The following is a 27,378-nucleotide window of genomic DNA, read 5'->3' on the forward strand; positions in this document are numbered from 1 at the left end:
GAAAGGAACTACACAAGCAGTTCGTACCCATCGCTGCCTCCTGGTTGCTTGCGTGATTTTGGTGCCGATCGCTCTCGTGTGTAGGGACTCAGGAGCGGGGACAGCGGAGAGCGCTGGTGAGGCAAGGCGAAGAGTCTTATTTCCTGGGGCTACAGCGGCGGGCAAACCGAGAGAGGGAACATGCGGGAAGAAGCATGTGCCTCCGTGGCCGGTCTGCAGCGGCAGTGCAGCCGCATGCGCTCTCTTCTAGTTCGTGTGCTGTGCCCCCGCTTCCCAAACTCTTCCCACCCCACTCATAGCGGCATTGCGCGAGCCGCAGCAGAGGTGATGGTGGCTGCTGTCGCAGTCGCGCTCTCAGTGCGATTGCGGAATGTTTCTCTGTGTTATTCACTTCAGTAATGGAGTTTTCTGTAAACATTTTCAAGGTGAATTCAGCTACATTTAGTTATTTCTTATTTTGGTTCTCATTCTGCATTGTTCTTCGAGTCCTCTTGCGAAAACTGCATGTAACAAAATCCTAGGTGTAATGAAAAATCCCAAACTTTTTTCAGTATTGTTATATCCAGGTTTAACTGTATGAAACAAACCATTCAGCATGTTTTCATCTTACGCTAATTCGCCGCAAGATCAACCTACGGGGGCAGCACCGTCGCTCCACTACAGGTTTTTCCTCTGAATTTAATCCTAGTACCAGTGGAAATAATCTGAGCACCGACAGATATAATCAGCATGCCATGCAATTTGATCTTAGTGCTAAGCACTTAATCTAAGCACAAGCATATTTAATCCAGACGCCAACTCTAACAATGCTAGCGCCAACCAATTTAATTTGAGTGCCAACACAATTAATACAAACGCCAGCAGTCTTAATCTGGGTGGCAACCAATTTAATTCACATGTGGAAAATGAATGCGGTAGAAGACTCCAAAGCACAGAACAGGAATGCCAGAAATAAAGCGAAGTTGAGATAATTTCTGAGACCATGTGACGCCTGAGAGTCACGTCCTCATGCACTATTTCGTTTTCTTTGCATTACTCACAACATCAGAGAGTCACGAGCAGTTGTAAAACCCTTATATTTGACACAACTTTTGCGGCTTTCAGCTTATATGCATGACCAGGAAGTAAATTTGACTATTGTGTTCTAATCAGCTGGTTAAGTACTGCTGATTATGAGTTGCACGCTGATGCCATTACGGCCTTTATACTGTTTTCATACTCCCGGCTGTTTTCATGAAATTGCAACCGGTGCAAAATGTTTTCGGGAGGTTCTGATTACGATTCAGCGCCACTAGCAGAAACAAAAGGGAGTAGTGTAATTCAGAGTTCTTCAAAGCGGGGCGGTCATAGAACCAGAGTAATGTTTCTTCACTTTTCTGCTTTTTCAGTTGTACAAGGGAAAGTGAGTGAAGCTACATTGGAACTTACAGCCTAGGTCACGAATAGCTACTGGCGGCTATCTTATAGCGGTGTACTTTACTAACAAACTAAGCTTGTACAAGCACAGAAGAGGCCGTCTTTGAAATGGAATTTTATAATCTGCAGGACATTAGGTGGCTCATAATGTGACCTCACACTTTATACTTATAATCTTTATGCAAAGCTGCTGGTATAGAAGAAAAGTTATGGCGGTCGAAAGCAGTGCACTCTACCCGCTGTATTTGCTGCATAGAATGTCGAGCAGCGTCAAGCAACAAACTGCGGCGATGCTCCCTTTTAGTCATTCCGGGCGGAGTAATGAGCGCCAAGTCTCTCCGCTCGCTAAGGAAAGCTTTGACTTCCGACTTGAACTTCGAAAACACTTCCTCTGTATGATTAAAAAGCGGGCTCTAAGGAGGCAGCTGCTTGATCGAGTGCATCTGACTGGCCAGGCTTGCCTGTTCCGCATAGCTGTGAGCGGGAGCATTGCCAAAAATAAAAAGTGCTTCTGAACCAGGTTCTTCACTTTTTACACGGGTTGATATGTCGCTCAAAAATTCATTGAACACGACCCAGTGAACCTTGTTGACAGCCATCCAATGTATGACTCCATTTGCTGACATGCAGGCGATAATGTTAAGATTTGCTCCTCTGGTGCCAGTCATCATCTGCACTGCAGGCTGTCCCTTAACCGCACGGCCGAAGCTACTCGAACACATATGTTATAGTTAGTCTCATCAACGTAAAACCTGCACACGCGGGGTCCTTCACACTGCAGCCACTGCGCATATGCTTTGTGGGTGCATTTCACGTCATCTCTGTTGTGGTCGATCGGCCTCTGATTCATCAACTTCATAGAGTAGCCATGCGCTTTCAGTAGGCGATCAATGCTACTTGTGATGACGGCAATTCCGGGTAATTCTTCTTCCACCGGCTGCTTTATTTGCTATAGCGTGAAAGCAGGATTGTTGCCCACAATATTTTTTAGACCCGCTACAACCTCATTTCCAAATTTCTTCGAAGTTCTGCCTTTTTTCAATGCCTCTCTGTCGGTCATTGCAATGGATCTTGCTTTCTTTAAAAGGATGACCAGTGTGTCTGCCATTTTTTTTTTCACTTCTCCTTCACACCTCGACACATCAGTAATACTGGGCCTGTCATGTTCGGAGACTTTGCTGTTCTTTCTTTGTGCATCTGTGCGTCTGAAGGCTTGAACGGCAGTCCTCATTTTCAGTGTCCGATTAGGATGTACAAGTACGGCTCATCAGCTTCCGTAGAAGAAAATACTGTGCGGTTGAAGTTCACCATTTTTCGTTAAATGCAGGTTTTCATTACATCCAGTTTTCATGTGAAAACTCAGACTAGGCCGAATGGAAGCCAAAATGACTAAATATATGTAGATTAAATGGCCTCGCAAATGTGTTCACCGTAAACCCCGATTACTTGAAGTCGCAAACATGGAGAGAAATTTAGCAATCATGTTGGAGGTGGCAACCATCCCTGCCGCGGATCGCACAGCGCCGTTACGTGTGGGGTGGAAAGGTGGGAGAGTCAGAGGCACGCTTCACTTTACACGTACTCGGCTTCAGAAAAAAAAGGAAATTCTCTTGGCCTGATCGTCCATTGTAACCCTCAGAAACTGACTCTCTGCCGCACATTACTGGCGCTCTAGCCATCCCCGCTCCTGCCGCACATGTGCTGTTGGTGCCTGAACTGCGCCAGCAACTAAGCAGCAGCGATGGGTGCGCACTTCTTGTCCCATGTGTTCTTTGCTATGTCCGGTTGTTTTGTACTGCTTTTAGACATGAGCTTTCGTAGGGCCACTTAGTGTGATGCCACAGAAGCAAAGTTGCAGCGAGGCGCCAATCATGCCAGTGCACGGCACGCTGTGTCAGCAGCATTCGCTCGTTGCGATCATAAACGTTCCTCTCATGGCAGTCATTGTTTTATCGTCTTGAAACTTTAGCATGATTTGGCCATATTTCAAGTAACGTAGCACTAGTTAATTGTTAGTCTTTGTGGCAAGTTCATTATATCAAGGTTGACAACCTTAGCACCTTCGTTATATGGAGTTCCCAAATATGCACGCTTTAAGGGGGGCAGCATTGGGGAATTTAGAAACTTAGTAATATCGAGGAATTCACTACATGGAGGCTAGTTATATCCAGGTTTAACTGTATGTGACGACTGCAGTGCCCTCTCATTTGTTTGCCAACGAGCAGGAAGCACATACTTTTTTTTTTTTACATCAAGAGACGAATTGTGCAGGGTCTGACTCGCAGTGAAGTATAGCAATCTTTGTCAAGAAAAATACAGTATCTGATAACACGAGTCATATTTTACTGAGATGGGGCCGCGTGATGGGATACACCGATAATGACAAGGTTTCACCGCAGAATGTCACTTCAGCTTGTTTTATGCAATTTGCTATGCCAGATTAAAATTATAAATCCTTTTTTCACCGGTATTGGTACACTTGATTCTGCCAATACGAGGCAAGATCTTTTTATTTCCCACCTAATCTCAAAACACGTTTTGGACCGTTGTCGGTCTTTTTAACAAATTTTTTTCAGGCTTGAATATGATGAGTTTTATTTTTTCTCAAGTTGAATAATGGCTGCCCAGTTCTGTGCTGCATTTTCTTTTTTATTTTTGAAGTGGTGTGCAGTGCCATCAAGCACTTGTTTGATTCAGCGGTTGAATTCTTTCTCTTGCATGCCTTTTTTTGGTAAGAATGACAGCTAAGCCGTACAATCGGAGATGTGATTAATACTGTTGTTTTTCTGCAGTGAAATAAGTGCTCACATTTTTTTTTTTTCCCCATAACATAAGCAATGGTGATTAAAATTTAACTGCGTGAGCAGTTGCTTAGTTGTCCAGTGGCCTAATATTTGCCAGTCCTGGTTTACTTATTGTAAACAGAGCCTCCGGGTGTACAGTGGTTGTAGGTTAGTTTGTAAGTAGCTGTCATTAGAAATTAATACTTGCAACAAAGTAATTTTGACACTCATTTCATAATAGTGAAGTTCAACTGTATCGGTGAAGTCTACTGTTGTGGGCAATGAGTTGATGTCATTGGGATAAGGCATACTGTGTTTTGTGTCACTTAACATAATAAATAGTAGAATTTATTTTAAAAAACAAATCTAATTGTATGCAAACTTTGTGCTCATTGCTAACACTTCTAGTAGGGGCACAAGAACATACATTTGTTTCATCGAATGAGCAATTGGTGAACAATTTTTGTAGGAATGCTTTCAGTCATGGGCTGCAACCTCAGTGGGGATGTCAGCTTGAGGCTGAGCCATGAGAAGGAAGAACCATCTTTTGTGTTATTCTAAATGTAACATGACTTCATGTTCTTACTGCTGCTAATTGAGCTGACATAATTTTTTTGCTTTGAGAGGTTAACTAACATTGCTTTGTGAAGTGTCAATCACCATTGAGATTTTTGTGTCTTGCTTATTCCTGTTAGTAGGACAGAAGTTGAATTTGCACGTTGTGTTCACAGGATGGAGGTGTTTTCACGTTTGGTGCCGGTACCCATGGGCAGCTGGGTCATGGAGTCAAAGCGAATGAAGTGTTGCCACGGCGTGTTGTTGAGCTCATGGGCACTGCAATCACCCAGCTTGGATGTGGACGGTAAGCTTTGTGGATAGTGAACTTGGGTTGTTCTTCTGTCTTGTACTTGCACTGAGAGTAGCAAAGCAAGTGTGTCTGATAGCAGAAAAACATGTATTACCTGGACAAGCTTCTCTGTCTGTCACGTTTTTTTACAGCAGTGAAGCAACTATTGTGCGAAGGAAAACTGTCACACTGATTTGGGACGCCATTTTGAAAAAACAAAACAATAAACATCAATGCAAGTCAAGCACTGATTATAACTAATTCGCACAGGGGCTTGTGATGTTGCTAATAGCACATGTTTGTACTTTCTCTGTGGTTTAAAAAGACGAGCCAAAGGCTGAACTTTTGCGTGAAAGCTTTTTATTTTATTGCTGTTTGTAGCAGCCGAAGGGCCATTTTGAAAGACTCGAGAGCTTTTATATTAAAACTACAGCATCAATTCTTATTGTCGTCCTCTTACATGTGGGGGCAACTGTGTGTAATGCAGGTGCCACACTGTGGCATATGCTCCCCAGTCAGGAAAGTTGTACATTTTTGGCCTGGGCAAGAGTGGCCAGCTGGGCAATGGAGTGCTGGAGTCGTCTGCCTTGCCTGTGACTATACCTGGACTGTGGCATGGTGTGACCCATTCTTCTCAAATAGACAGGCCACCTAGTCCTCGCCCCCAGACATCTCGGGTACCTGCCGGTGAGTGAATAAAGGGTCATTCTAGCAATTCGCTGCATACCTTTGTTGTGGACACTGTGCACCGAGGTCCCATTCATAACATTACAGTTAAATCCTGCAGTCGCATAATTGTTGAGAAGTGTGCTGTTGAGAAATAATGCATTCGAAGATAGTTGAGGAAAAAACACACACTCAGGCGTGCCCAAACTTAACTAAAATGAAAAATAGTGCTGTTGGTGAAAAAGTTGAGACAGGCGATTTTATATGGTTAGGCCAAGTGCGAATTAGATGTGTTCGCACTTTGGTTTTCACTTTGGTTTGGGTTTTGGTTCAAGGCTTGGTTTAAGAGAGCAGTGCGATAGCGATGTGTTATGAATCCATTGTGCACGGATGGAAGTTGATGAAGACGACGACATCCAAAGCACAGTATGAGGGACCGGCAGTTAAACATGCGGGATGTTCGGCTGCTGCGGCGGTGACCAAGTGACCAGCGAAGCTGGTCTGTTCGCAGCACCGCAGGTGCGAAACCAACTCGTGGCCATTGATTGCATTGCGATGAAGTGTTTTGCATAGTTGGCCATAAAGCCTGCTGGCATATGGGCCACCTGTCAGAGGCTTCTCTGGTCATCCCAAGTTGTGGAGGGCATGCCGGAAAGTGTGCATGGCTCAAACATTAATGAGCCACGAAGGTGGTGACTTTCACATCCTTGCTTAGCCAAAGTATGAAACGGCACGAAAGTTCTCTGTAGGCGGCGGTTTTGGGGTTCGCTTCATTGCCCTATCAAAAAGAGGCGGTTAATGTGTGGCGTGCATATGTCCAGCATGGGAAAGCAAGCTTAAAGGGACGCTCTCTTTTTGTGGCTACGCTGACGTTTGTATGGGAGCAAAAGACACATTTATCGCCGATAAAATTGGATTTAAAAATCTTCCCGCCAGTTGATTCAGACTGTTGATGTCATCACCAGAAAGGGCGCCTTGCCATCGATTTGAAAGGAATGGCTTTGGAGCGTAGCCTCTGTGCTGTACAACCAAAAATCAGTGTCGGTGCCAGTATACGCCAGTGATCAACGATGCAGTTAGGAAACATACCCTTATGCTTTCCTTGGTACATGTATACCGTATTTTCTGGCCCATAAGTCGCAGTCCCCTGCGAACCTTTTCCGAAAAAAAAAACACACATAAGTCACACCGGTGTATAGGACACACTTGTTCATTTGGTAAGCGCTATAAAAATGTGCTAAGGATCTCATTGTCAGAGAGTGTCATGAAAATGCACATGTGCAGCTGTCATACGCAAGCAGTTCTCAAGCTCTTGCACCTTCTTTCTGCGGTGTACCTTTTTTTTTTGGCTTCATCGACCTGAGTACTCTTGTGGGGTTGTGCCAGTCCCGGATAATTTTTTTCACTCATGTTGAACTGTCTCCCTGCTTCTCGGTTCCTGTTCCTGTTCTCCAGTGCATATTCAATGGCATGCAGCTTGAATTTTTATCGTAGGTTCTTTGCCTCACAGGCAGTGTCATGTTGAGCAGGAACAAAGCACGATGCGTGTGAAGCCATCTAGATGCAATGTTGAAATCAAAACTTTCGAGAACATGACTAGACTGGATGTGGCGGCAGCCGGCGCATGCTTTGTGCCACTCTCCCATTCAGTCTGGTTGTTGTGAGATTATGTGATTCTACCCATAGGACGACATTTTAAAAATGCAGTTATAGCATAGCGTGATCTGCTACTGTGAACTGCTTCTCTGGGGAGCTATCTGTGCATACGCAGATCGCTCTGAGCAGAGCACACCTGCCACTGCACAGGCACAGCTGGGTTTTCACAGAAGCAGATCGCACTGCGCTAATACTCTCTGAACCCATACGTGTAAAAGAGATTTTTTTTCTCTTTTACATGTACTTTTTCTTTCAAATGTATTTACAGGCAATGGCAGAAGATGGGGCACACTGGCGCGTCATTTTTCGACAAAAGATTCAGGCAAAAATCTTGACTTATACACCAGAAATTGTGGTATATATGTGTGGCTAACGCTCTTTTTTTCTGCACCAAAAGGCACTTTTGGCTGTTCCAAAAGGTGCTGCAAAATGGCTTCGGCCAATCACTTCACTGAAACCTGCATATCTTGCAATCTTATTCATATTGCTGCTTATCTTGAAGGGTTTTTGCGAAGAACTGTGGATATCTCTAAACCTAGCCTGTGAAAACTAAAAAAATAGGACCATGCTGGTGAACCAGCACCCTGTGTCACTTTGTAGTAATCATGTGATTTTGGTGCTGATAGTTAAAGCCAGTGAGCGCCTGTGTCTCCTGCTGGTTCCTCCGACCCCCCTGCTGCCACTATCTCTGCCACGGCTCGCACAATGCCGCTATGTGCAGAGGTAGGGAGAGTGGAGGATGCGACGGAATTGGAAGCTCATGCCTCTTCCTACGTATCCTCTCTCTTGGTCTGCCCGGCTGCCATTGCCCTAGGAAATGAACTCTTATTTCTCGTGTCATCGCCTCGTGACACCAGTGCTCTCCGCCGTCCCTGCTCCTGCCGAGCATCTGCTGTCAGTGCAGCAGATGCAGGCAGCCGAAGCGCGGACTTGTGGTAGAGCATCCACCTCACATTCGGGAGGTGCTGGGTTTGATCCCTAGTGCCGCTGGGTACCCACCGGTTTTCTAAAAGGTACAAGATTTCCCCCAGCCTGGTGCTTGGCTCTTCTGGGGAAAAGGGTCTTGGACCAAACCGTTGCATTGACGGGCCAGTGATTCGTTCTGCCGTCAAGCAACCCTAAATCCGCCTCATGCAGTAAAAAGTGCACTCGTGGCCCTTTTTTTGTGTACTGAAGCGATGTTCCTGTGATACAGCATCTGCCTTGCATTCAGGAGGTGCTCGGTTTGATCCCCTGTGCTGCCGGGTACCCACCGCTCTTCTAATGGGTACAAGATTTCCCCCGGCTTGGTGCTCGGCATTTTTTGTGTGAACTGCTTGGGAAAAGGGTCTTAGACCAAACCCTTGATGGGCTTGATGGGTTGACGGGCCAGTGATTCGTTCCGGCTTCAAGCAACCCTTAATCTGCTTCATTTAGTAAAAGCCCATTTCCCACACGGTGCACCCCTGGAGAGCCAAGCGCCGGGTTGAGGGACCGCCTGTTCCCATTGGATTGACCGGCTGGGTAGACCGACGGCCGCGGGAATTGAACCCCTGACCTCCAGCAACCGAGCCAACCACTAAAATAAGGGCCACAAGTGGGCTTTTACTGCACAAGGCGGATTTACGGTTGCTTGAAGGTGGAACGAATCACTGGCCCGTCAATACAACGGTTTGGTTGAAGACCCTTTTCCCAAGCAGATCATCCCAGAAAAGCCAAGCACCAGGCTTGGGGAGATCTTGCACTCATTAGAAAACCGATGGGTACCCGGCAGCACTGGGGATCGAACCCAGAACCTCCCGAATGCCAGGTGGATACTCTACCACAAGGGCACGCTGCATCTGCTGTCAGTGTCTGCCGTTAGTATCATTTTTTTCGTTAATATTGCCTTCCATTTACTTCTGACGGCGTCTGTACACATATATGTGCCACCAGAGCAACCATGTTTCTCAAAATGTTCGCAATTTTCTGAGATTTTTGCTCATTTGGCTCTTTGGATTGGTCTTGTGGCATGCCCTTCTGTCCAAAAAGAAGAGTCCTTGCCTGTGGAGGACACATGGCCCTCAGACCGCTCTGAAGCAGTGTCTGGCCACGACCAAGGCACTCTTGGCCCGCCTTCTTCTACTGGCCATGATGAGAGGCGGACCCCTGACGATGTTATAGCAGCCGACCTAGCCATGCTGGACACGTCGGATGCTGAGGACACAGAGTCCTGTAAGGAGCTCACTGACCTTTCTCCCCTCAAATCCTGCAAGCAGTGAAATTCCTCACCTTTGTTCTTCCTGCATCTGTCCGGTTCCCTTGGTTCTGCTCTTTTCTGGTGCATCACTTCTTTTTGCTGTTGCCTCTTGGCTTTTTGTTCACTTCTTTGCTTTCCCTGGTATGATCTGTGGGTGCACAAGGCATGGCTTTTATGCTTAATAATGGCAGCTCTGGCATGTTGTTGATTATGCTCCAGTTTTGTGGTTTCTCCATGTTTGAGTTTATATTAGTTGATCTATGAGCGAGTCATATCGCATTATTTGTTGTGTTTAGGCAGAGAGTATAATTATGCAGGGAGGCATACTTTGAGGAGGGGGTTTTGGATATACAAAGCTTGTACCCAGCTAGCTAAGGTCTGAAGAGTCTCCAAGCTAGTACTCTCCCAAAGCATTATGAGAACAATACAGCAGGCTTGGTGACTTATCAGTGAGGTTCAGGCAAACCCGAAATGTGGGGTCAACAGCACATGTTTATTGCCTAGATGTGTGCAGTGTGTGGTAGCTTTAGACGGTTGTGTCGTTGTTGTCGCTGTGTGGAAGACTGCTGAATCACATGTGGCTGTAGGGAAGGCTTGTTATTTGGCAATGCATTCATTTATTTGTTTTCGTTTCTTCTCCACAGTATGTACTTATTGTAACTTGCCGTGCTTGCCTGATGCATCGAGGTCCTATTGCCCGACCTGTTGAGTGTAGTAGAGAGGAATAGACATTGGAAAATGTGCACTTTGTGCTGTCTCTTTTCTTGTAAGAGGAAGAGCTGCCTCTAGAGGTTGAGGAGATGGTGCCAGAAGGCCACTGGTGCCAGCTCCTCCAGCACCACTTTCATGCAGGACATGGAGCTGCGAAAAAGTGCATCACATTAGGCTTTGGGAACCAGCATACCAGCATGCAATGTTACTGTCCAGTTGCAGCTCCCAGGGACCGCATTGAGGACTCAGTCCTTTGCACATGCTATCAAGCTTAAGGGCCCCTCAAGCAGTTTCTTCAGCTGAATCAGGCTGGATGGTTTAGGCATCAGGCATCTACTGGACATACATTTTCTCAGAAGGATTTTCCTGTGTGCTCTATGAAGGGAGGTGGGTTCAGTTAAAAATTACCCTCTTCCAATGTTGTGGCTTTCCTCCTCATCCCATACACACTCGCAACTGGGGCCATTCTTCACCTAAAGAACACAGCGTCATCCTGATATTTGGGTGTTGTCAACTTCTGGCAGAGCAAAGGCAATCGCTGAACCAGCTCATCTGCAAGGCAACTTCCTCCAACTGCTGCTGTGTTTGATCTCACCGAACGAAGACCTGCTTGATTGTGACGTGACTGCTGTCTGCACTTTCCATGAACCCAGTAATTTGAAACATGGCCATTGCATAGTAGTGCACAGACGGGCTTTCAGTCATACATTGATGTGTGTGTTATCGCAAACTTCTCCTCTGTGCCAACCAAGAAAAGTTTAGTTCACCTTCCTTGGAAAGGGAATTGGGCTTTGTGGTCTACAGTGCAGCAAGGGTGGCTCATTTTCTGTCAGAAATGCGAGGGGGGCTGACGTCTATCGACTGTGAAAGTGGGCCACATGATTTTGGAAGCAGATTCCACTCTCCAGCGAAAGTTTTGCATTGACATAAAGGCATGAAGATATACCCTTGTTTCCTACCCTTGGAGTACATATATATTTTTTATATTTAGAACTGCATGTTACATATAAAGCTTTATTATAAAGAACTAAAGTGCTTGGCTTTGGTTTGCAAAATTTAAAAAATGTTGGGGACATCACTTGCTCAGGCCTTGTGCAAGGCTCACCCAGATGACAACAGTAACCCACTTGACAATCCTATAGGCAGGGCTAGCTGAATGAAGCGGTGTCTCTTTGATCAGCTGAGTGGTGCAATTTTTAGAAATCGATTGAAAAATATAGGGCTCGTGCAAAGTTTTTAAACTTTACTCTACCTCCTCTATACATCTAATACGTCAGAACATGACTCAGTCATTTCAAGGTTCTAAAGCTCCACTGCATAGTGATATGGGAACACGGGGAAGAAAAGAAAAAAGAAAAACTGACTGAAGATTTCCTACAACGCATGACTGTTTTATTAGCATGCCTATGAACTGATAACTGACAGAGCTTTTTAGGTTGCACACAAGGTTTTCTGGAGGCACAATTACACCAATTGGCAAACTTAATTTGAGTGCAGTTCAAAACTGACATTTCAGAATTTCCCAAGTGTGGTAATCATTTTCTGCAAGCTTGTCTTATTTCAGAAAGGATTTCTTGTTTGTTCTTTCATAGTGATTAATCGACACAAGGTGTTATAAATTGGTGGTAAAAAAAATTTTGGTTCCGTGGGGAAAATCTTTAATGATGATCTTTCAGTGAAGTGTATGCCTCTGCTCTTAAACTAAGTGTTCTGGACAAGCTTTTCTAATATAAGGATAATGGGGCATAATACCGGAGGGACAGTTTTTTTTTTAGATTTGTTACCTAAAATTAATGTAATATTTCTATTCCAGATGTTACATGCACGAATGGATGTCTGAAATAATTGCAAAGGACAAAAATATTTGAACCCTTTAGGCGCTTTATGGACAGTTGTGTACAAACCGAACTCGCTGCTTAATCTGAGAGTGTGCTTTACTAAGGTGGCTTCTTTGCTTCCGGGGAACTTAGCATATCCTTCATTCTGCAGATGGGATGGTGCTTTTGTGCTAACTATCCGACACAGTAAATAATATTTGGCTAAACAGTGTGAGCACGCCGTCTGCCATTTCGTGCAGACAGATCCTGCCACCTGTAATAATATAAATTTTTTTTGTGTGTGCGTGTGAATTTCTAGCGTCATGTGCGTTTTCAAAACAAAGTGATTCCATAATACATTGGGTGTTTATTTGATGAATACTGGCATTTCGACCGTGCAATTTTCAACCATTGCGGCACATTGTGGGAAATATTTTACATGCCTATAAACGCATGCTAAATTTATCACATATCTGTAAAGAATTTGCCATTGGTGTTTGGTTTGGAAAAGTAACGAGTTTTCTTTCTTGGAGCCTGGATATCCTATTTAGGCAAGAAAATGTTTGTTTTGAATCAAAATAAAGTGCAGCGCGAAAAGGGTCAAGTGGAAAAATTTTCATCTCAATCAAGATGCAGACATCAGAGAGGCACTGAAACGAAACAGACACGATTGACAACAGTTATGTTTTGGACGAAAAAAAAATTTATTACTGCTGAGATCTTACTTTTGTTTCTTACTCTTATGTGCATGTAATCAAAGTTATTCTTAACTGTCAATGTTCTTAGTGCACACTATTTTAATTTGGAGCATACATATGCAAAGGAGTTTTTTTTTAAAAGGATCTTTACAGTGTTTTCAATGCAGTTGCTGTGCAGTTGTATGTTATGGGTGCGCTTGGTCTTCTGCATGAAAGAAGAATGTCAAAAATTGGCTGTTCTTTCAGCCCGTCACTCCTGGCATACCAGTGTCTGTCAGAAGAGAAAGTTTTCGAACCAGTTACTCTATGGTAATGGGTTACCAGCGTCATAGAGCACTCTTTTCAGTTTCTATCAAGGCACGGTGACAGGATCACGCTTTGTAGAGAGAGAGAGAGAACTTTTATTTGTCCAACAGAAGGACTATCCTGTGCTTCGGGGGTTAGATCTCGAAGGTTGGGACAGTCGCCTTAGTTGCAGGCCGGTAGTTCTTGGACCCCGGCGGCATCTTCGGCCAGTCGAACGATTTCTTGTTGGGCTCTTGGGTCCGAGCTTCGCAGAAGGGTCTCCCAGGCTTCTTTTGTTCTTATGTTTTTAGCCCTGCCTGGATCCTTTTATTTCATGACGAGCATCTGTCTTACTTCCGGCCACATATGGTTGACCAGAACTGGGTTTGGCTACGTGTTTGTCTGGAGCTTTCTCCACGCTATTGCTTCTTCTTTTCCTAGCTGCTGGGGGTCTGGTGGTGGTAGGACCCTCCTGCTTAGTCTATAGTGCTGTGTTATTTCGCTATAGTTTGTCGGATCCTCTTGTTTGTCTTGCTCCGGTGGCACTCCTCCAGCCTGGTGTGTGAGTTCTCGGGCTAGTTTGTGTGCTGCCTCGTTTCCGGGCACACCTGCATGAGCTGGTGTTCAAACAAGGTTGACCTCTCTTTCTATGGGCTTTTGACCGAGGATTCTACCTGCGGCCGTCGCTATGACTCCTGCAGTGTAGCTCCTGATTACTCTCTTGCTGTCACTGACTATATGTATATTGCCTCGGTCTCAGCAAGGGCCAGTGCTATTGCAGCCTCTGTATCGATCTTGTTTTTATGGACATTGCTGTCACTTTTTCCCATTTGCCATTGACTACGACTGCATTCATTTTTCCTTTGCCGCAGTATGCGGCGTCTATGTATGCAATTCTCTCTGGATTGTCGTCCTCGAATCTCCGTGTGTGTGTTTCTGCCCTCTTCTCTCGTCTTTCCTTATTATAGTCTGGGTGCATGCTCTCTGGTGTAGGGGGGTATGGATCCGTTTCTGGTTGAATAAACCAGTCGCAGTCCGGGCGAAAAACCTCCAACTTTGGTGAATTCATCACCATCACCATTCACCATCACCATCACCATTGCTGACTAGTGCTGTGACCTCACAACAATGTAGTTGCCTTGCTGTATCTGCATCACTTGTTTTTGGTGCAGTTTATGCAGTGTTGTGCACTCAGGTTTAGCATGGGGTGTGATCATGGAAGCTTGGAAGGAGCCTTGTTTCAGTACCGAGATCTTGATAATAGCTTGTGAGCTGCATCATTTCTTCTGTGATAGTAGGCAACCTGGCTTTAAAGACATGCAGTGTGGCGTTAAAGGACTTCCACTGGTGCCTTCCTTTTCAACTTTTTTTGCTCTTGTTTTCAGTCCACTTTAGCTAGGACCATGACTGTGGGTGTTTTACCGTAGCGTTTCAGCACCAAACACTTGCAAGGGCTTGTGAGGCCATGTATTGTTCCGTGATAATGGTCAAACAAACCAACATTCCAAGCAGTTGACTCTTCATCGCTCCATTCTCCACTGTGGCTGCTGTGCTCATAAGTGGTAGAAGGCAGCCTTGATGCAGTGTCATGCGAGAATGAGTGACTGCTCAAACTGGCTCACAGTTAACCGGAGCTGTTTTGTCACTGGCATGTTCCTGCCTGGCGCTGGTGATGTGACGGAGGGGGCAGCTGTGACAAGCAGGCCTAAGAATGGCGCCTAGTCTGTGTAGTTGCTTTGAAAAACAAGGGGATTTGCAGACCGCGTTTCCAATGATGATGGTGATAAGACCGTGTAGTTGCTTGAAGAAAGTTCTGTTGCATTTGTGCTTATTATTTTTAACACTTTCAATAGCAATTTATTTTGAGCTCTTCAGTTTGATTTACAAAGAACAGAAAGCTTTGTAAAGATATCTGTGTTTTACAAAAGCGTGAATGTGAGTGGTAAAGAGCACATGCAAATGTAATATATCTCAAAATAGTGCTCTGCTGTAGTCTCAAGGTCCTGTCTAGCAGCCATGTGGCACTTTTTTTTTTGGCGCGAAAATTTGGTTTGTTAATAAATGTGTGAGGTGTGCAGTTAGGAACATTATGTTTGCTTTGTAATGTTATGTGCTGTTATACTGTATAGCAGTTATCACCTCAGTATTAGAGGTTTAGTCTTAATTTAAGGAAACACATGTGTGACTTATGTATACTTTGTTCATTCAAGAGCTGACATGTGGGTTTGGATCCCACTGGTAGCTTGTGGTTGTTTTTTTCTTCTATTCTAATCAGTTATCTTTCAGCCATAAAATGATTACACTACTAATCTTTCTGATTGATCAGCACCACAAATTAAAAAATAGAAACATTCCCCTATGCTTTCCTTGGGGTCTCTGACTGTTGGCTTCCTTAATACATGCCTCTTGCTTGAAGACTGTTATGAGAAGACCTTAGTAATTATGATCACTGATAAGCCAGTGATAGTTATAGCCTTATAGACTTCAACAGCATTTCTTTTATTAATTTGGGCTTACATTTGTGGCGTATTGAAATCAATTTTTTTTTTGTTCTGAAAGAAAGCACATATTACTTATACAGAATATGTTAATGCAACAAATGTGAATTTGCATGACTTTGCCTGGAACTTGCATGACTTTGCATGCTCTGCAGCTTGTAACTGTTGAGCTACTGCCATAACAGTTCATAACAGCAAAATATAGTGAAAAATATCTGGAGGTATAAATTTGAACTGGCTTTGCTCTTTTACTGTGATTAGATAAATGACTGAAATCACTTGCGTTTGCATTAGTGGAATGTTTATTGAATTCAAAGACGACAGGTTTTTGTGTACTAGTGAATTACTGTGCTTTTGCTAATATTACCTCTTTTGACATTGCAGCACAAAGCAGTGGTGTATCTTCAATAGACCCTGATGTGCCACTGGTGGTCTACAAAGTCATTGCTGGATTTGACCGAAATTTCCTTCTTTGCCATGAAAATAAGGTAATGATTTAGCTGCCTTACTTAATTTTCAGAGATTAATATTATTTTGTTATTCTGTCCGTAACTTGATATACCAATATTACAACATCCTAAAGATTATACAGCAGGCAGCTCCTGCTGGCAACACGGCTGCAAGAAGCAGTAGCACAAAATAAAATTGCCTGTCTCTCTTGGTGTCAAGGGCATTATTAAATGAGAATGGCTTAGTTATGTATGACGACATCGTTATTCTCTGCACTCAAGTTTGTTAGGCACTCAACACTGCCGTTTTTAGACCCTTGTGTTTCTTGCCAAGTAATTTTACCTCTTATGTTTATGCCATTGGGCTCCCTGAGAAGTGTATGTTTGGAGTTGTCATTTTTATATAAAAAATTCGTATTTTAAGGCAATGGTATTTATGGAGTGTTTTCTGCACTATGGACAGATCTTGTAAGTGAAAGGAACTGTTGTATTTGAATGCAAGGAAAGTACAGGAGATTGTTGTTGTAATTACTTTTTAATGTTGTGTTGATTAAAGGAGAAAATTAATTAAGTACTCATTTAAGATAGGGGATAATTTTGAAAAAAGTAGAAGAAAAGACAACCGCATGCTGCTGGTGCAAGCAGAAGTACTACCTCTGGAAGTCTTCTATGCTAAGGCAGATGTGGTGCCTTCCTTTCTCAGGGGTATTTATGTCACGTGTGGCTTAACATTAAGAGCATTCACCCAGTCATACAGTGGTACGTCCTGTTATACCATAAGTACTTGTGAACGTGGCCAAGCTGGAAAGGGGAAGCAAGCTGTGTGAGTACCCTTTCATGCTACCCGGCACATCTAGAACATTCCAAGTGGAACTTGCAGTATAAAAGGATGTACTACGATATTCACTGCTATGATTGAGCTTGGCATTGGCAAGCAATATCAGGATCTGGCTACACTTGACATACAAAGCTATGAAAGTAAAAGGTGAGACAGCCACCACCATAGCGTGGTTGTAGAGCACCGTATGCAGTATGCAGAGGGCATGGGTTTAACTCCCACCAGCAGCATGTGGCTGTTTGTTACTTTCAGTTATACTAACTCTCTTATCTTAAATAATTATTTGATCAGTTGCCTTCTCAACACAGCATTTAAAAAATAACATTCCTCTTGTGCTTTTCTTGGTTTTGAAGACCGTTGCCTTTTGTTATTCTTATATCCTAGCGAGCCCCCTCGTTTTGTAGATTTGTAGTTATGATTGCTTCGCTTGGTTAACCTTTTTATACCCCGTGGTACATGTCCGCACAGGGGGATGTTTTTGTGGGAGCGGTGGCCGGCCTAACTTACAGTCGTCACATAATTGCAAACATATGTCATATTTGACTGACTTCTGTTACACTTTAATGAATTCCATTGGATGGCATATGTCTGCCCTGACACTCCTCACAATTTTAGTATTTTTTTTTTTTTGCAAAAAATTGGAGGATAAATGTTTAGCTTAGTGTTGTCAAAGATTAAGACGACTACAGGAGGTTGGTATAAACTCTACTAGGAAGACAGATTTCATTCTGTGGCTGGCGGACAGCACTAAGAGCCGGAGCCTGCTTAGGTTTCTGGATAAAAATCGTCTCAACGATTTTTTATAGTACATTGACGCCCCGTCTTATGCCACATGGCAAGTCCTTGAAATAAAAGCAAAAAAAAAGATTCGCTGCAACTAGTGGCGGCATTAGTGAAATCATTAGTTTATTTGCAAATTATAAAAATACAGGGCATTTTTGTTTAACATTTACAGATTTTTATTTTAAGAACTGTGAGAGAGACTTCGCTGTGGTATGTGAAGATGGATTTACAGCAAGGTGGACATTATGCACGTAATAGAGCTCAATAATGAGATGATTAATTAACAAATTAACTAAGAAGCTTTTTTATTTTTGATTTGAGGGGGCAAGATTATGTTGCAAAATTGAAGGCTGTCAACTTGGAGATGAGCCCACTTTTTAAATTTTCTTAATTGTGAATGTGATTCGAAATATTGAACACCAAATGTATGCATTTGAAAGCCAGCGTTGGCTTTCCTACAATGCATATTCATAAAATGGCGCCACTCGCATTTTTCGCCCATCAAATGCAGACTCCGTTTGTGTATTTGATGATGTTGAGAAGTTTACATTTCAGCAACGATTCCATGCACAGCAATGCCATTTCATTAATATGCTATGCGGAAAAGCCAACTCTTCAAGATATCAAATGCATATTTGATATGCGATATTTTGGACCATATTGACGATTAAGAAAATTTAAAACTGGCCTCACTTTCGATGTTGACAGCCGTCTGTTTCACAATATAACCTTGCCCCTGAAAATCAAAAATAAAAAGTTATTACCCTGCAAAGTTGCCCCTTGCGTTACAACTGTGGTCGCTTTACATTCAGGTAAATATGGTAGTCAGTAGCAAAACTTTGTGAAATGTGTGCAGATGTTAATAAGCAGGCTTGTTTTTTTTTGTTGTTGTAGTAGTAGTTTAGTTCATCTGAGTGGGAAACCTCTGGCAGAAATTTCAGTATTGGGAAGTATGATTTGGCATTGCGATAAGCTGGGGTTGATGTAACGTGAATTTACTGTGCAGGCCGATGCTCCTCGTCCTGTGGACCAGCGTTTCCATTTGAAGGAAACTCAGATATTGTGCCTGGACAATGACATTCTGGAACAGCTGCCATTCCTTTTAGCCACAGAGCAGGTGCCTCAGGAGCTGCTTGCGTGAGTGCTTCTCACTTCCATCCTCTGGACTGGCATAATTTAATGTTTCATTTTGAACAACAGCAGCTGTTCTGTGTGAGAGCCTAGAATTGTTTTTCACAACTTAGAGCATGGAATTATCGTTTGCCGGAAGTAGTCATGATTGTGGTCCTTAATAATATATCACATACTGTAAGGCAGTGCCTTTTTCTGTGATTTTTCAGGCCGGTCAGTAGGAATCTTGGGCTGACAGAAAGACCCTTTGTACTTAGGTTTGCACGAATAATGATTTTTTTGGTTCGAAGCAAGTTGTAATTTTATTTTAATAATTTTGAAGTGAATATTTAGAACATTTTTGGCACACAATGCCATTACACGAAAAAAAAAGGGTGCACTGAAGCTTTGTTGCACTCGTTCAAGCTTTGTCCACCTTTTGTAAAAATGGCTGTGCAAAATTGAGGGAGTCACCTTTCACGCAGAGCCGGCCTATTTGTGGAGTCTGTGTAGGTTCCGCCAAGCTGCAGGTATTGCGCGCCTCATGCTGGTCATAAGTAACCGTCATTAGTAACCTATGCCAAGCGTCCATACATATTGTGCTAGCGCACCTATGTTGCATTTAGTTTAATGAAGTAAATCGTAGGTTAATTTTTTCGTCTTTGATCTTGAATATTTCAAAGTGCCATTTTTTTGTTACATTGAACCAATTATTTAAAAAAAAAAAGACAAGAAAAAAAGCTGATCCTTTCTCCAGCAAGAATCAGCATAGAGATCAAGAACTAGCAAACTAGCATGGTAGCCATCTATGCTGTAGGTCTTTTTCTTGGAGGGTCTTATTCTAAGAAAACCCACACACAAAAAAATTACTTTTCAGAAAAAGATTGTAAGACCGTAAATATTCATTATAAAAGAAAAATTCTAGTTCAGTCTAAAAAGAGAGGGAATAGAAAATAAAATAAAACAAACCCAAATGAGCTAGGCAGTGCAGTTGCTGAGAAAATGGGTCTTAAATATACCTTAAAACGCATGGGAAGTATGGGGCCTACCCTGTGTCCTTAAGTTAGCTATGCATGCCCGGCTTCCTCGAAAACAGACGCATTTGCATCCATAGACACACACGTATCTTGGAATCATGTGGGTAGTGTGGATCATCAGAATTCCTGAATTAACAGGTGGTGTATCCATGAGCTTTTACTGTATAAAACATTTTCATCAGTTGTACAACAGCAGGATTGCATTTTTTTATAACGAATCCTATGCACGTTGTGTATTTAGCTAAAAATAGCTGTTCTGTGTATTTGCAGCTATTTGGAGACGGTTTTTGCATCCTGTGCCTGTCTTAATGCATCATATTTGAAAGAGGACGATGGACACTTCAACTGTAGTGAGCTCAACCCTGGTGTTGACTTGGAAGCAGCTCGCCATGGCTTCCAATGCATCCATGATGCCAAGAATCCCTCTGTAGCAGAAGTGGTAAGCAACTTTTGGAATTGAAGTGCACTTCACCCAGAGCTTCGTTAATCCTGCTGATGCACTCAGCGACTCTGTTCAACCTGAAATGTTTTATGAGTCATTTAATGTAGATATAGTGAACAAAGCAGTAGACTGTTTTTCTTTTGAGCCTTTTTTGTATTATCACGAAAATGAGACAACACACACTATTCAGACGTAGTGTCACAGATGAGCTAACCTTAAACGATGGAACAACGACCAAAAACTGCTGGTGGCTGTGTGAAATCATGTCAGCATGAACCACCAATGAGATAGACACCAGGACAAAAGTGCTGCCTGCATCTCATTTAGAGTGGAATGGCCCTGCACTGATAACAGTTTGAGAGGATACATTTGGGAAGCTTCAGTGACAGAAGCCAAAACACAATGAAAAGTTTTGCAAAAGCAGAAAGTGCTCAGTGCTAGATTGTGCTTATGATACATGGTGCTTATGATACATGGTGCAAGAAAGGCATGTCCTTGGTCGCTGGTTTGATCCCGGCCTCGGTGGCTGTATTGTGATTTAGACAAATATAGCCGCCGCGGCCGGGATCGAACCCTCTACCATGGAGGCGAAATACATAAATGCCCGTGTGCTGTGTGATGACAGTGCATGGTAAAGAACTCCAGGTGGTCTAAATTAATGTGGAGCCCTTCACTATGGTGTCCCTCATGAGCCAAGTGTCGCTTCAGAACATTAAAACCCACAATTTACAATTTTTATTTTTGTTGGATGGCACACTATGAAGGCTGTTGGGGTGAAATGCATTGTTTCGTGAATTTTTGTTGAGAACATTGAAACATTTTATTGCCTCAGGAATCTTGTTATTGCTGAGTTTTGTATGGTTGAGCTCAACTAGAACAGAACTAAATGTGTTTGCGAGTGATTTTATTTCAATAGAGTAGTGCATTATCTGTATGACTCATCAACATGAACTGCTTGAAGCATTAGTCAGAATTTAGTGGCATCACAATAGCAGTTGCTAGATAATAAGAGAGCCTCTTGATAGTCTGAAGAAGTACTTGTCGGTACTGTCGTTTAGAAAGGAATGTATGGCTGTTACATTTTATTTCTGCTTGCCTAATTAAGAAAAAAATCACCTTATATACAGGGTGTTTCACGTAACTTGAACCAAGGATTTAAAAAAAACGGTAAACCGCAGCCCGCTGAAGCCAACGATACATTGCTCGCCATCATGTAGCGCTCCTCAGAATATTTTTCTTGTTGTGCTTAATTAGTTAATTAACTAAGATGAATTATGCAAATTTTCAAATATTTATTTTAGTGCCAAGACTGATACGTTACGTTGTAGAGCAGGTTTATTAACAACCGATCCAGTTTATTGTAGCATCGTATCTCCTACGAGGTCCTTTTTTCCGGCATCTAAAGAAAGCCCGCGAAATATGAAAAAGTACCACGTGACTACGCTCGTGCGCTACCAAATTGCAGCGCTCTCAATGGCGCTTCGAGCAAACGGAGCGTGCCCGCTGCCCGCCACTCTTAGCAGCGGCTTGAGAGTACGTCAGCACTTTCCACAGCGGCGTGGCGGCCATTCACTTCGCCACGGTCAGCGGGCACGCTCAGTTTGCTCGAAGCGCTGTTGAGAGCGCTGCAATTTGGTAACGCACGAGAGTAGTCACGTGGTATTTTTTCATATGTCACGGGCTTTCTTTCGGTGCCGGAAAAAAGGACCCCGTAGAAGGTATGATGCTACAATACAAGCATTGACACTGGGGCTTTTCATGGTGCGATTTTGGTTTTGTGTCTGATTGTAACATGGGCACCATTTCGAGGCTCAGTTTTCATGGAAATAAAAAGGGGGCTGTTAGAATCGAGCACGGTATTTTCGTGGTTCTAAGCACCCGCCCCCCTTTTCGTAAAAAAAAGATTAGGAAAAAAGTTTGTATGCGAATCTAAGCCCCCCTTTTTTTGTGAGGAAGAGTGCTGAGCCAAGCCAAGTATGCTTATAATGCTATCGGCATATTGCCAAGTGGGCTTGGTATCCAAGGCCCTTCATGTGACAGAGGTGGAAAATGAAAAAAAAAAAAAAGAGTTGAAAAAAAAAAAACACTGCTGAAGAAAACCTAATAGACCTCTCCGGGCCTACGTCATCAGCGGACGTGTTTCTGGTCCGATGGGCAAAACATGCGCCTTACCGAGAAGGTTCACACCGGGAGAAGAAAGGCTGCGAGGCGTTTTGAATCGGGGAACAAAGGTGGTGGGGGTGCGCTCGGCACCAGAAAAACTGGTTCAGAACCGAAAGTCGGCGATTTTGCCCATTGGGGCCCACCTTTTTGACGTCACACTGTTTACATCGGGGAGAGGTCTATTGCAAGTATGATTGGTTGAAATCTTGATTTTATTTATTATTTTTTTTCTTAGAGATTCTCATTCCCCGGAGGAAATGCAGTGGCTCCTGCACAGTGCAAAACCTGGTTAGGAAACCAGTACTGCAGCTGTGCTGAAAAGAAAGGCGAATATTGCTGTACACGTATGCGTGACAGGCTGTTCTGCAGAAGAGTTAAATTAAGGAACGTGTGAGATGTGCAAGTCTCCTGACTAACAGAATTAGTGTACCTTTCTCGGTTGCTCAGTGCTGAAAACCACCATCAGAAAACCGTTGCCGTGTAGTCAGTACACAGTGCAAATGTGCAGTACTCTCTAAACGTAGCAGAGTAAGTGCTTATCTGCATACAGTTTCATTGACCAGGATAATAGGGGATTTATGTTGGAAACATTGGGCAAGAACAAAAAAAAATGGCATACAAGGGAACATGAACAATAATGAAGTGCGTAAGAAATTGAACTAATGTTATTGTTGAAAGAAAAAGATCCACACATGGAAAAAAGTGGATTACAACTGGGAATTGAGTTGTTGCAGGGCAGTACAGACTCATGCAAGCACCTGCTGCCCATGCTACTTTTTGTGCTTTCTTTTGGTGGCAGACTGCACCTGCTGATTGGGTGCGAGTGCCTTAGCTGTGGTTTGTCCCGATGCAGGTGGCTGCATGCCTTGAGGAGATGGTCAAGGGCCTAGCCACAGGTCCCTCGGACATTGAGGCAATGCGCATCCTGTTGCTGCTGCCACTCTGCCACTTCTTTAGAGACCCAAGTCGCTACCTGGAAACTCTGCTGGGCAAATACTGCCTCTGCGTCTCCCGCCTTGGCGCACGTGCTGCTGAAGTCCTTGGTAAGAGCTGTCATTTTCTTTTGTGGCTCTCCCCCGTGGGCAGATTAAATAGAGGGAACAGTCCCCCCGCACTAGCATTAATTAAATTTTCCATTGCACCCTTCTTTTTTTTTCTGTGTGAACTGTTCAGAAATTGCACTGTGTGAATAGGACTGCCTTCCCTAACTACCTCCTCCGTGCATTACATATTAGACTAAATGTCGTGGCAGACCGCTAAAAAAAAAAAAATGGGAACTGACACATGCTTACATAAAAGACTTCTTTTGCTTCTGGACAAAATGTTTGCTAGCAGGATTTTCAATTATATCACTATTTAAAGGTCCTCAGAAAGGGGCTCTCAATAAAGTTGCAGCATATTTGGGATGATAAGGGCACTGCTTCACAAATATCCTCCAGCAAGAATTTTTTTTAATGCGTTTTGTGAAAGATGAGTTATATGCAGTCAAAATTAGAACTTCCGCGTCTTCACGCCTTTCCCTCTCCTCTCGTCAATTTCCGCACGCCAAAACATTGGCGCTCCACCGCCGGCCCCACCCACTCAGCCCCTCCCCTACCTCCACCGGCTGCGGTGCACGCACAGAGTGGCTGCAGCTGTGGTAGCGCATGACGTCTGAAAGAATTTGGCGTGGTGAACCAGTGATAACCCCCGGCCGCTGACGTCACTTGCACAGCGGGACGTCATATGCCAGGTTTCGCACGAAAGCCCAGCACTGCACGTCGCTGTGAGGTGCGAAGGCGGGAAATTTTAAAAATGTTTTGTGAATTTCCCACTCGCTTTTCTGGTCTCGTACGCGCCATGGACTCTCATTGGCCTGTACTCTACATAGTGCAAGCATTTTAAAGCCAAGCTCAAACACCCTTCTCTGTGGCCCTTTAATAGCTGGACCTTCAGATAGTGCCAGTCATGTGTCATTCATGTATTACACTTTGTTTCTTATTTTGTGTGACACGGTACAGGTTGCGTACTGTTATGCTGTCTAAACAAGCAGACAAGCAGAATCTTGGTGATATGAATATGGATGATACAAATTTTGTGATGATGCGAATTCATAAAATTCCCCAAGCATAGTGCATTGTGCGCAATTTGCGGAATTCCAGATGTTCCGAACTCTATCCCATGCCACAACGGATGATACGAACGCGTGAGCGGCTACCGCACCCTCGAGCACAAAGCACGGCTTGCACATTGCCGATGTCACAATCGCCAGTCACTCTGTATGCATCGTGAGTAGCAAGCTGTGGCTGCATGGCCGTGAATAATTCCCGTCAGCCGTAAAAAGATCTCTGTGAATGCATTTTTTGTGCTTCTGCATACGAATTTTGTTCATTTGGATGCTACGCATTTTTTCGCGACCCCGTGGGATTCATATCACTGAGATTCTGCTGTACATTTCTGTGCATGTCATGTTTATATTTTTTTTTTGTATGGTGCTGAGTCAGTCTAGGTTTATTTATTGCTGTTGAGAAAACCATGCTCTATTTTGAAAAAGGACAACATTTGCCTGATCTTTTTCTGAAATTTTGTTTCATACTGAACAGATATTCGATATTTGAGGGCATTTTTTTTCCAGTTAAACCTCGATTTAATGAAGTCGGTAAAATTGGCAGTTTAATTTGTAATACTGAAATTCCTCTATATCGAAATTAGGCTCTTAGCACACTAAGAATCCACCAAAAATGTGCTGTAAATAGCCCATGGGAATAACCTTTATTTGTGATTAAAGTGGTCCTTTACTTCTGCCCTCGCTTCGCCAGCTGCAATGGTATACGCGCATCTTGCTTATGTTGCGAGCTCTTGAGCCGCCTCAGCAGTGTCTCTTGCACCAACCACCTCTTGGGTGACAGGAACGATGCACCCATTTTGAGTTTTGGTTTTGCTGTGATTATTTTCTCGTAAGTGCCCTGAGCCTACGGCCGACACAACGGCGTGTTCTGCCGGTGCCACCGCTGCGATCTCGTGGCCGTCGGTGGTGGCCTCGCGGTGGGCCACGCCGTCTACACCCCCCCCCCCCCCCCCCCCTTCCCTTACTCTCCTTTCTTTCTCCATATTGGTGAGAGCAATAAGAGCGTGCTCCAATCACCAACCAATGAAATGAAAACAGGCCCGCCTCGCTTTTCATGTTTTTTGTCATGCAGGCGATTGTGTGTCTTTCTGCACATACACGCATCATCTGATTAAGGAGCGAGAGAGCGACGGGCTTCACAGCTTTTGGGTGTGCCAACAGCACTGACCTTTCCAGTCCTTGTACCAAGCTTTGAGCATCTGTAAACACAATAACCATTGCGCACTGCCTTTGAGGACAGGCAGGGAGTCATATTCGGCACCAATTTTGGGTGAGATATCAAGAGCCGGGGGTGGCCTGACAGGCTGACCAGGCTGTGCAGACGCTCGTGCCAGCCTCGCCCGTACTACCTCACATGGCATGACTAGTGGCGCACTCGCCACGATGATCGTCGTCGTATTTGCGTCTGCCTGTGCGCTGTGTATTGAAAGCCAGCCAATGCACATATTACTTACATGCTCTGCTCCACTTGTGCCAGTGATGTAATTTTTCCTTGGGTTCGTTTCCAGCCAGCAATTAAATTTCATTACATTGAAAGTGCGGCAAAGTCTACGTCGTTAAACTGATGCTAAAAATACATGGTGTTCTATGGATGCGAAGTTATGAAAACTGGAATACTTTGCTACATTGAAGTTTGTTACATTGAAGTTCGTTACGTCGAGGTTTAACTGTATTCGTATTTGATTTGTATTTGCAAATATCAATATTTGCACGCCACTAGGAACTGTGCTTGAAGCCTTCTGCGGCACCTTGCTTAGTGGTTCGTGGAGTGACCACTGAGGACACTGTGCTCATATTTCCTCTCTGCTGCGTCGGGACATGCTCGCTGTCTTTGTTTCTCCCTCTCCATTCCTTTTTGCTCAGTGGTCCGTATCACAGCTGTGCGGGGCGTTACAGTTCTGAGTGGGTAAAAGTTCCGAAAGTGTAGGCCACATAGCCATTGCTGCAAAATTGTTTCATTCTAATCTTGTAGTACCACATATTGCAGCGGTAACATAGAGGCAGCTAAGAGTAGATTGGTTGAAACTGATTGACCTGTCGTACTGAAAATGGTCTTTTCAACATTTTGCTCTTTCTCCAGGTAAATGGTGGTCCCTTTTGACTCAAGCCCAGTTTGAAGACCTCTTGGCGGTGAGAACTATTTTAATGTTCTGTAGTCTTCTTTTCTGCTTGGTTTGTTAAGTTTTCTTTTAACACCATGAACCAATCGCCAACTAATATTACTTGAAAAAGGGACACTGGTGAAATTGTATACAGAGGCAGCACCTTGTGTTATGGAATGTAAGCCTCTTGTGCTGCGCTTAAGTGTGCGAGTAATAGCAAAGCAAACCTCTGTGTACGTTAAGCTTTGTCTGGCTTGTGTAAAAGCTGTTCAGTGCTTTGTGATTAATGATTGCATTACAAAAGTGGGAAAGGTGGGTGGCCCAGCCATCAAATGCTGCCTTGCATTGTTGACTGATCTGCGACACTATAACAGTGTGCCACAACACAGTTTCCACTCCTGTATATAGCCTGAAGAAATTGGATTTGAAGTGTGTTGAAAAGTAATTTCATAAGAAAGCTTGTATACACTGGGTAAATGACAGGGTGGAGGATGGTGCGATTCAAAGACAGTACAGTAAGACCTCGATAATTCGATATCGGTTAATTTGAAGTCCCAAGTAATTATAGAATTTCTCTGGCCTCACATTTTTTTCATGTAAATTTTATCCTATAATTCAAGCAGGCTGTTTGTACTGACTCGGTTAACAGTGCTGCTTCATGCCATGACTGAAAATTCTCTTAATCAGACTCAAAATTTCCTATTTTAGGCCCTTTTTTCCTGTGGCTACTTGAAAACCTCATCAGTTTAGAA

The 27,378-nt window shown here is 43.6% G+C and overlaps 1 protein-coding gene across 7 annotated transcripts in view; it reads left to right on the forward strand.

The window, feature by feature from the left end:
* Herc4 (HECT and RLD domain containing E3 ubiquitin ligase 4) overlaps positions 1-27,378 on the forward strand; it is an 82,878-nt gene that overhangs the window by 15,558 nt on the left and 39,942 nt on the right. For 4 of the 7 annotated variants that reach the window (XM_089581013.1, XM_089581016.1, XM_089581014.1 and 1 more), the window contains 8 exons: positions 4,931-5,061; positions 5,534-5,733; positions 9,379-9,561; positions 15,980-16,083; positions 18,672-18,802; positions 20,083-20,251; positions 23,271-23,460; positions 26,605-26,654. In XM_089581013.1, coding sequence (XP_089437139.1) covers positions 4,931-5,061; positions 5,534-5,733; positions 9,379-9,561; positions 15,980-16,083; positions 18,672-18,802; positions 20,083-20,251; positions 23,271-23,460; positions 26,605-26,654 — 1,158 coding nt within the window. The remainder of the gene's footprint in view (positions 1-4,930; positions 5,062-5,533; positions 5,734-9,378; positions 9,562-15,979; positions 16,084-18,671; positions 18,803-20,082; positions 20,252-23,270; positions 23,461-26,604; positions 26,655-27,378) is intronic. The other 3 variants (XM_089581015.1, XM_089581017.1, XM_089581018.1) reach the window with 2 other exon arrangements.

This window comes from Amblyomma mixtum, chromosome 3 (assembly GCF_055824585.1).
Source record: "Amblyomma mixtum isolate Tamu chromosome 3, ASM5582458v1, whole genome shotgun sequence".
In the NCBI taxonomy this organism is placed as follows: Eukaryota; Metazoa; Arthropoda; class Arachnida; order Ixodida; family Ixodidae; genus Amblyomma; species Amblyomma mixtum.